The 10,142-nt window shown below is 45.4% G+C and overlaps 1 protein-coding gene across 3 annotated transcripts; it reads right to left on the bottom strand.

Moving 5' to 3' along the window:
* Positions 1-2,101: 2,101 nt before the first annotated feature.
* bloc1s3 (biogenesis of lysosomal organelles complex-1, subunit 3) lies at positions 2,102-8,832 on the bottom strand. Of its 3 annotated transcripts, none has more exons than XM_078430879.1 (2): positions 8,732-8,832; positions 2,102-3,491 (listed from the first exon to the last, which is right to left on the bottom strand). In XM_078430879.1, the coding sequence occupies exon 2, from the start codon at positions 3,476-3,478 to the stop codon at positions 2,903-2,905; it is 576 nt and encodes a 191-aa protein (XP_078287005.1). In that variant the 5' UTR covers positions 3,479-3,491; positions 8,732-8,832; the 3' UTR covers positions 2,102-2,902. The 3 variants fall into 3 exon arrangements, with proteins under 3 accessions (XP_078287005.1, XP_078287006.1, XP_078287004.1); XM_078430880.1 differs by having other exon boundaries at positions 8,698-8,799; XM_078430878.1 differs by having other exon boundaries at positions 8,410-8,797.
* Between the last annotated feature and the right edge of the window lie 1,310 nt (positions 8,833-10,142).

Genomic DNA, 10,142 nt, shown 5'->3' with positions numbered 1-10,142 from the left:
AGGGACCTGGAGATAGAGTGGTGGGTTGGAAGATTTTTGATATGGGGAGGGGGGGGGGGGCAAGCCCGTTTAGGGCTTTGTATGTGAATAGGAGCTTGAAGTTGATTCTGTACTGTACTGGGAGCCAATGGAGAGAGGCCAGAATCCGGGAGATGTGGTCCCTTTTACGGGTACCCGTCAGGAGTCTCGCTGCGGCGTTTTGGACCAATTGCAGGCGGAACAGGGATGATCCCAGAGAATAGGGAGTTGCAGTAGTCTAGGCGGGAGGAAATTAATGCGTGGATGATTTTTTCAATGTGGTCAAATTGGAGGAATGGTTTGATTTTAGCTATGGTACGAAGCTGGAAGAAGCTGGCTTTTACCACAGCGTTGACTTGCTTGTCAAACTTTAATGCAGAGTCAAATATCACGCCAAGGTTTTTGACATGCAGTTTGACTAGGGAGGATAGGCTTCCAAGGCTGTTATCGTTTTGATGGAGTCGGTGGGGGGGGGGGGGAATAGGATGACCTCAGACTTGCTCTCGTTTAGTTGAAGGAAGTTCTGTGCCATCCAACATTTTGCGTCCTCAAGGCAGTGCTGATTAAATTTGACCGGTTGTTGGGTTTCAGGGGGAGATAAAGCTGTGTGTAAACTTCACCATTGCTTCATGGACATTTCCTACCTTGAGAACAGTAGTTAAGGATATGCTGTGCCATGATGTTCCAGATTATGATCCTCTTTAATACTGTTCCTCGCACCATGCAAAAGCTAGTAGACGTCTTTTTTGAGCTGAACGATCTGTTCTGAATTTAGTCAACAGACTGCCACTCAACATAGTGTCGTTCGGATGCTGAAAAAGTCTGACCTGCGACTCCAACTAATGCTGTCATCTTTCTGCTACAGGTGAAATATTAGGGACATGGTCATGTAGGTTTTTCCCTTGAATTTGTTCTGACCCAGTCTATCCTTAATGTACAGTTGGAACTGATATTATGAAGCAACTTCAATGAAATGGGACATTAAAGAGGCATACTGAGTCTATTCAGTGCTTCTTCCAACTAGCGTTTAATATGATGATTCATTGACTAAAAAAGGGCTGAACCAGCCAAGTTGTCTTGGTCACATGCTGCCAAGGGACTTCATGGGATCTAGATCCAATGTCCCTGGGTAACTGCCTCCCAACTTTGCCATTTCTTTTATGTTAGTGAGGCAGGACCTATTCACTGAATAGTATTCAGGGGTGATGAAAGTGGAATTTGGAAAAAGAGTCTGTGAATATGGTTTAAGTGACAACTCATCAATTAAGATTCCAGATACAAGGATTCTGAGTGTGGCTCTGTCCCATGCAGATCTTGATTGTAGGACTGCTCTCTTTTAACTGCTAACAAATATGTTGTTGTGGTTTTATACAACTGAGTGCCTTTCTAAGACACAAGCACACTGTGGTGAATCTGAAGTCACAAGTGGATCATACCAGGTGACTTACCTCAAAAAGGCAGCCAATATCATCATGGACCCACACCATCCTGGCCACACTCTCATATCATTCTTATCATCAGGCAGGTTCAGGAAGCCTGAAAACAAATGACCACAGGTCCAAGAACACCTTCTTCCCAACATCCATCAGACTCTTGAACACTGCACAACATTAACCTCAGCAACTATAAACTTCTATAGACTGTCTTTGATTGCACCAAGGACTTTGTTTTTTTGTTTGCACTGGTGTTACAACTGATTTTACAGCTACATACAATGTTAATTTATTGATTTTTAAAATTCTGTTTATTATGTTTAAGGGCCTGTTGAGCAGCTTCAAGTAAGAATTTCATTATTCCGTTGTCCATTTGACTGTTGTGCATGTATGTGACAAACAAACAATCTCGACTCTTGAAGTGATTATGTTTATTTTTTAAGAAAATCTGTTACCTGCAATGACCCTCATTACTGAAACTAGGCTCTTAATTCTGGATTTATTTAGTTAGCTGGATTTAGGTTCTACAGCCATGATGGTTGGGTGTATCTCTGGGGATTTGTCAAAACTGTCCAATAATGCAACCACAAACATGTTCTATGAAATAAAGTACCATCCAAACAAAAAATGCAAAAATGTTTTATTGGTACATTCAGAATCGTTATATTAATATAAATAAGGTAAATTTAGTCTAACTCATGGGGTAATCACAGTACACATGCAATACGATATCATTAACATCAGGCCTAGTGAGTGTCAGATCGTTGACTGTTTTGTTGTGGCAAACTAGTCCACGGTTCAGCATTACTTAATCACAAGTTGCAACGATAAACCTATTCCAGGGCCGTCTTTATTATTTCAGCAAAACATAATAAAAAGGATAATGACTGCACTATAAAGATACAGATCAGAAGGTGGATATGGCCTAAAGACAGAACAAATGTGAGCTGTAAAATACGATGGATTGTTAGTGCATACAATTAGTAATATTTTTTTCATATTTTCATATTAATATTGCAAATAATTAGTGTCAGTGAGTTCAGGGTGTCATACAAGAGGCGTGTCGGTTTGAAGTAGCAAGTTTGAAGCATATTGGAGATATTTTCCTCCCTTTGGTTCACGAATACCGCTAAACAGGGAAAACACTGGCATAACGTAGCTTCACACTTTACTTGCATAGTTCTTAACCTCATTCACGTGTGTTAGGTCTAATTAAACTGTGATAGGTAAAATGCCACAAGACAATTCAAACAGAATTCCTGAGCTCAGTTCAAAGAATGCACCCTAAGTACCTGCTTGACTGGGGCACGTTACCTTTGTATTAATCTGAAATGCAATTATTCAAGTAGTCAGCGCACGTAATTTGCCCGAGGCACTCCACCACTGAGATAGCCTAGAGCCTTGAAATCGCAACAAAACTTTAACTCTCTCAGTAAACTGTCAAACTTGCACTAAACTTGCTGACGAGGGGGGATCTGGATATCAGGAAGCAAGCTGCAGCTTGTGATTATGTCCATCTTTTCTGTCACTGATTTCAAGTCATCCAGGATTAACCGGATGCTGTGCGAAGCGTTAATGATGCCGTTCTGGGAAGAGCTGAGGTGGCTGGTGGCGGTGCGAATCTCCTTGGTGGCATTCTCGTACATCTGTTTGACGGCCTGCTCCACGTTGTGATTAAGACGCACGTTGCTCTCCCTCAGCTTCTGCTGCAGCAGACTGCTGTACCGGCCGTGATGGCGAATCTTCACAACCGGCTTCTCCTCCACCGCGGTCAGGACCTCCGGTTGCTTGTCACGCACCACGACCAGCGGCGGCAGACTCTGCTGAATGGCCTGTTGGATGTCTTGCGCCGTCGCTGACTCCACGCTGACCGAATCTTCGTCGTCCGTTTCCGATGCTTCTCCGGGCACTTTCGCTCCCGTCTGTAAGACGCATGGTGGCGATGTGGATGTGAGATAGAGCTCCTCTTCAGAGTCTGTCTCAGAGGCCTCCCCCTGAACAATGGTCAGGAACTGTGCAGTTGACATGGTGCATGTGCCCCTAAATAACAGAACACAAACTGTAATTCTCTTCTAAAGCATTCTTCTGCAAATCTTGTTCCCTTTATGTGTAGAAAGGAACTATGGATACTGGTTTACAACAAAGATAGACACAAATTGCTGGAGTAACTCAGCGGGTCAGGCAGCATCTCTGGAGAAAAGGATAGGTGACGTTTTGGGTCAAGACTTCTTCAGTCGGAAAGTAGGGGATGTGAACGGTGAAACTAGCAGAATGACTAGGGTGGGGGAGGAACAGAGAGAGAGGGAATGCAAGAGTTACTTGAAATGAGAGAAATCAATATTCATACCGCTGGGTTGTAAGCTTCCCAAGCAAAATATGAGGTGCTGTTCTTCCAATTTGTGTGTGGCCTCACTCTGACATGGAGGAGGCCCAGGACAGAAAGGTCAGTATGGGAGTGGGAAGGGAAGATAAAATGTTTGGCAAATGGGAGATCGCGTAGGCCCAGGCAGACTGAGCGTAGGTGTACAACGAAACGATTGCCTAGTCTGCGTTTGGTCTCGCTGATATGTAGGAGTCCGCACAGAGAGCAACAGATACTGTAGATAAGGTTGGAGGAGGTGCAAGTGAACCTCTGCCTCACTTGAAAGGACTTCCGGAGTCTCTGGATGGAGTCGAGGGAGGAGGTATAGGGACAGATGTTGCATCTTCTGCAGATGCTGGGGAAAGTACCCGGGGACGGGATGTTTTGGGTAGGAAGGGATGAGTTACCCAAATCCCTTTATCATTGATGTGCTGTTACAAACCTCATGGAGCACTGTCCTCTGGACATAACAGAGCATATAAGCATATTCTTGCTATTGAGGGCGTGCAGCGTAGGTTCACTAGGTTGATTCCCGGAATGGCGGGACTGTCGTATGTTGAAAGGCTGGAGCAATTAGGCTTGTATACACTGGAATTTAGAAGGATGAGTGGGGATCTTATTGAAACGTATAAGATAATTAGGGGATTGGACACATTAGAGGCAGGAAACATGTTCCCAATGTTGGGGGAGTCCAGAACAAGAGGCCACAGTTTAAGAATAAGGGGTAGGCCATTTAGAACGGAGATGAGGAAGAACTTTTTCAGTCAGAGAGTGGTGAAGGTGTGGAATTCTCTGCCTCAGAAGGCAGTGGAGGCCAGTTCGTTTGATGCTTTCAAGAGAGAGCTGGATAGAGCTCTTAAGGATAGCGGAGTGAGGGAGTATGGGGAGAAGGCAGGAACGGGGTACTGATTGAGAGTGATCAGCCATGATCGCATTGAATGGCGGTGCTGGCTCGAACGGCTGAATGGCCTACTCCTGCACCTATTGTCTATTGACTATTGTCTATTGACTCCTGTGGTGAACTCTGTCAGCTGTAGCTGAGTCTCGCAAGGGACAGATACATGCAGGAATGACCAAGGCCAGACAGATCTTTTGGTCCAGTTTCACTCACTATGGCTGTTGGAAGGGTGGGGTTACAAAAAAGGCTTTGGGTTTAAATCTTTGGCTGATCTTCACAGAGTATCACATGGTGTGGGTGGAGTAAGGAATGTTTTTATGATGGTTCACCAGATATTACAATGTGTGGGATAGGCTGGGTTGTTCAGCAAGTCTTTTAGCATTTACGGTCAAACAATACTCAGGAGCGATAGTTTTATTTAAAAAATATTTTGGCTTGTGCCTTGGCTAGGCTGGGTAATGGCTAACCTTTGAGATAACAAGGTAGTTCTGCTCTTGCATATTGGCAATAATTACAGATGTTGACCACACCTAACAGAGACGGATGGGGTGAAACTTAATTGATGACGTAAATTGCCGTGCAGCCCGAAAGAGGGAGATAAAGGCTCGTGAATAATCGTGAGTGTATCTGGGGGAAGGTAAATAAAAGATTAATTAAATCCCAAACCGCCTGCAGGAGGAGAGAAAGGAAGAGAATTAATACTGGAAATGTGAGGTACCAAGCTGGAATGGCTGATGTAAACATAAAAAAATGCTGTAAATACTCAGGGGTCAGAAGACTTCTACAGTTAGAGGGAGAACATGAAACTGCTGAATTTATTGTTAAGACTGGAAATACCTACTTGGAAGAGGAGGTGATAGTCCTCAATCATTGGCTGAGCTTCATTGGAAAATTATTGGAAGTCAAGAGCAATAAGGCAGAGTGGGAATGAGGCACAGAATTAAAGTGCAAACTGGGAGCTCAGAGTTACAGTTATAACATATATAACATATAACAACTACAGCATGGAAACAGGCCTGTCCGGCCCTACCAGTCCACGCCGACCATTCTCCCTGACCTAGTCTCATCTACCTGCACTCAGACCATAACCCTCCAATCCCCTCCTATCCATATACCTATCCAATTTACTCTTAAATAATAAAATCGAGCCAGCCTCCACCACTTCCACCGGAAGCCCATTCCATACAGCCACAACCCTCTGAGTAAAGAAGTTCCCCCTCATGTTACCCCTAAACCTTTGTCCCTCAATTCTGAAGCTATGTCCCCTTGTTGGAATCTTCCCCACTCTCAAAGGGAAAAGCCTACCCACGTCAACTCTGTCCGTCCCTCTCAAAATTTTAAAAACCTCTATCAAGTCCCCCCTCAACCTTCTACGCTCCAAAGAATAAAGACCCAACCTGTTCAACCTCTCTCTGTAGCCTAAGTGCTGAAACCCAGGCAACATTCTAGTAAATCTCCTCTGTACCCTCTCCATTTTGTCAACATCCTTCCTATAATTTGGCGACCAGAACTGCACACCATACTCCAGATTCGGCCTCACCAATGCCCTGTACAATTTCAACATTACATCCCAACTTCTATACTCGATGCTCTGATTTATAAAGGCAAGCATACCAAACGCCTTCTTCACCACCCTATCCACATGAGATTCCACCTTCAGGGAACAATGCACAGTTATTCCCAGATCCCTCTGTTCCACTGCATTCCTCAATTCCCTACCATTTACCCTGTACGTCCTATTTTGATTTGTCCTACCAAAATGCAGCACCTCACACTTATCAGCATTAAACTCCATCTGCCATCTTTCAGCCCACCCTTCCAAAAGGCCCAAGTCTCTCTGTAGACTTTGAAAATCTACCTCACTATCAACTACTCCACCTATCTTAGTATCATCTGCATATTTACTAATCCAATTTGCCACACCACCATCCAGATCATTAATGTAAATGACAAACAACAGTGGACCCAACACAGATCCTTGGGGCACTCCACTAGACACTGGCCTCCAACCTGACATACAATTGTCAACCGTTACCCTCTGGTATCTCCCATTCAGCCATTGTTGAATCCATCTTGCAACCTCACTATTAATACCCAACGATTTAACCTTCTTAATCAACCTTCCATGTGGAACCTTGTCAAATGCCTTACTGAAGTCCATATAGACAACATCCACAGCCTTGCCCGTATCAATTTCAAGTTGAAGATTGAATGAAAGCATTTTGCAAAGTGGTTCTCCAAATGATTTCCCCAGACTGCAGCACACAGCATTAAAATGAATGCAGCATTTAAATTGGTAATAGAAAGGAATTACTGCTTTACCTGGATAGTCTGTTTTTGATCCCTGTACTTAGTTTAGTTTAGAGATACAGCGTGGAAACAGGCCCTTCGGCCCACTGAGTCCATGCTGACCAGTGATCACCCCAAACACTAGCACTATCCTACACATTAGGGATAATTTTACCAAAGCCAATTAATGCACAAACCAGTACGTCTTTGGAATGTGGGAGGAAACCGGAGAAAACCCACGCGGTCATGGGGAGAACGTGCAAACTCCTTACAGACAGAACCCACAGTCAGCATCGAACCCGGGTTTGAAAGCAGGAGATAAATAGGTAGTGTTGCATCTCCTCTGTTTGCACAAAGAGGTGTCATGAGAAGACTGCATATTGGTGGAGACAAGAGACCGAATGAGCACTATGGATGAAATGGTCCCTTTGGGAGGGTAAGAAGCATTTGAGAGGAGCAACTGGTTGGGGTTTTAGAAATTTTGGCAGATGACCTGTTGAAAGCCAAATGTGAAGATAAGGAGAACATTTTTATTTCTGAGTGGAAGGAGTTTGAGAGCATGTGTAGAAAATGGACAAGAATTTTGACAGCATCATTTAAGTATTGTGGAGGAGAAACCACAAATCAGGAAGAAAGAACAGACTCAATGCCCTCCTGGGTAAACAAATTCCAAAGATACGACATCCCTTTCAAACTAATTGTCTCTTTCCGAAATAGCCTCCCATTCTGAATCTGTGTTCCCTGATCTCCAAACTCCTCAACATCCTCTTTGTGTTCAAGTCCAGAGCAGTATAAAACTTCTACCGAGCTATTACAATTTGCAGATGATAAGTTTTAATATGACACAAATTGTTGGAGTAACTCAGTGGGTCAGGCAGCATCGTTGGAGGACATGGATAGGTGACATTTCAGGTTAGGACCATTCTTCAGACTGCTTGAAGAAGCGCCACATCATCCAATTATGTTCTCCACAGATACTGCCTGACCCTTTGAGTTACTCCCGACAGTGTTCCACACACGATTCCAGCATCTGCAGTTCCTTGTGTCTCAATCTTTAATACAACAAAACGTTGAGATGTTTCAAAGCCAACTTGCAATGAGATGTGGGTGTTATGGCAACAACAACAAAAATCACCAGTTGTGACAATTCTCTGAATGTCTCAGTTTTCTGCAGCCACCTTACTCACAAAATGCTGGAGTAACTCAGCAGGTCAGGCAGCATCTCAGGAGAGAAGGAATGAGTGACGTTTCGGGTCGAGACTCTTCAACAGTCTGAAGAAGGGTCTCGACCCGAAACGTCACCCATTCCATCTCTCCTGAGATGCTGCCTGACCCGCTGAGTTACTCCAGCATTGTGTGAATAAATACCTTCGATTTGTACCAGCATCTGCAGTTATTTTCTTACTAACCTTACTGACAGCTGAGAATGGATGGAACAAGGCTTGGCAGCCAAAGGACCTCCCTCCTGCTCCTTACTTCCGTATTGTGACGTAAATCATTTGCATTGTGCGTCGCGACTGATTTACATCTCATTTACATATCACGTTAATCACGTGGGCAAGACGGAGGCGGCGGGAGGCGTCAACCGTCGTCGGGCCGCGGGACGGTCGCACCGGACAATTGCAGTCGCTACGAGCCGACAACGGTGGGAACAACTGTAGGCCCGACTTCTTAATGAATTAACATTCGTCCCGCACCTGTAACCGTCCCTGCCAAGGTTGTTTTATTTACCGGCTGACGAGAACCGCTTCTCTTCTCCAACGGCCGCCGCCTCACCCGAGCCCGGTCACGTGACGCCTGTCGCGCCGACCCGCCCCCGCCCCCTAGCGGCCTGGAGCACCAAGTGCAACTGCAGCTGGTGCGACCGGTGCCCCCTAGCGGCTCGGAGGGTCAGCGCCGCTCACTGCGACCCCCCTGTCGGACTGCCATTAAGTGCGACAGCGTCCTCTGGTGACTGGCATGTTAAAGTGCTGCAGAGGCGGTTAATGGTAACACGAGACTTGCCCATTGTATAAGAAAGAACTGCAGATGCTGGTTTAAATCGAAGGTAGACAAAAAATGCTGGAGTAACTCAGTGGGACAGGCAGAGAAGGAAAGGGATCGAGACCCTTCTTTACTTTTTATTGTTATGACTGTATGGCAAATGAAGTTCATCGTATGTTGCAAAACATACTTGGCTAATAAAGTATTATTGTGATTGATTGAGATGCTGCCTGTCCCACTGAGTTACTCCAGCATTTTGTGTCTACCTTGTTACCCATTCCCCTCTCCAGGGAGTGTGAGAAAATAACTGCTGATGCAGTTGAAGGTATTTATTCACAAAATGCTGGAGTAACTCAGCAGGTCAGGCAGCATCTCAGGAGAGAAGGAATGGGTGACATTTCGGGTCGAGACCCCATTCCTTCTCTCCCGAGATGCTGCCTGACCTGCTGAGTTACTCCAGCATTTTGTGAATAAATACCATCGATTTGTACCAGCATCTGCAGTTATTTTCTTATACTTCTTCAGACTGATGACAGGGGGGCAGGACAAATGAAGGATATAGGTGGAGATAGGAAGACAGTGGGAGATCTGGGAAAGGGGAGGGGAAGAGAGGGACAGGTACTATCTCAAGTTGGAGAAGTCAATGTTCATACCGCTGGGCTGCAAGCTGCCCAGGCGAAATATGAGGTGCTGTTCCTCCAATTTCCGGTGGGTCTCACTATGGCACTGGAGGAGGCCCATGACAGAAAGGTCAGACTGGGAGTGGGAGGGGGAGTTGAAGTGCTCAGCCACCGGGAGATCAGGTTGGTTAAGGCGGACTGAGCGAAGGTGTTGAGCGAAGCGATCGCCGAGCCTGCGTTTGGTTTCGCCGATGTACAGAAGTTGACATCTGGAGCAGTGGATGCAATAGATGAGGTTGGAGGAGGTGCAGGTGAACCTCTGTGTCACCTGGAAAGACTGTTTGGGTCCTTGGGTGGAGTTGAGGGGGGAGGTAAAGGGACAGGTGTTGCATCTCCAGGGATGTTGCCTGTCCAGCTGAGTTACTCCAGCATTTTGTGCCCATCATTAGAATGAATATCCCGCTCAGATCTGGCGAGGTACTGAACAGTAATGAGTGAACCTTTCCAAACAGGTGGCTGAGATTGCCTTCCCAATATCC

The sequence above is a fragment of the Rhinoraja longicauda genome, chromosome 41 (genome assembly GCF_053455715.1).
Source record: "Rhinoraja longicauda isolate Sanriku21f chromosome 41, sRhiLon1.1, whole genome shotgun sequence".
In the NCBI taxonomy this organism is placed as follows: Eukaryota; Metazoa; Chordata; class Chondrichthyes; order Rajiformes; family Arhynchobatidae; genus Rhinoraja; species Rhinoraja longicauda.
This window is presented reverse-complemented; position numbering and strand designations above follow the sequence as displayed.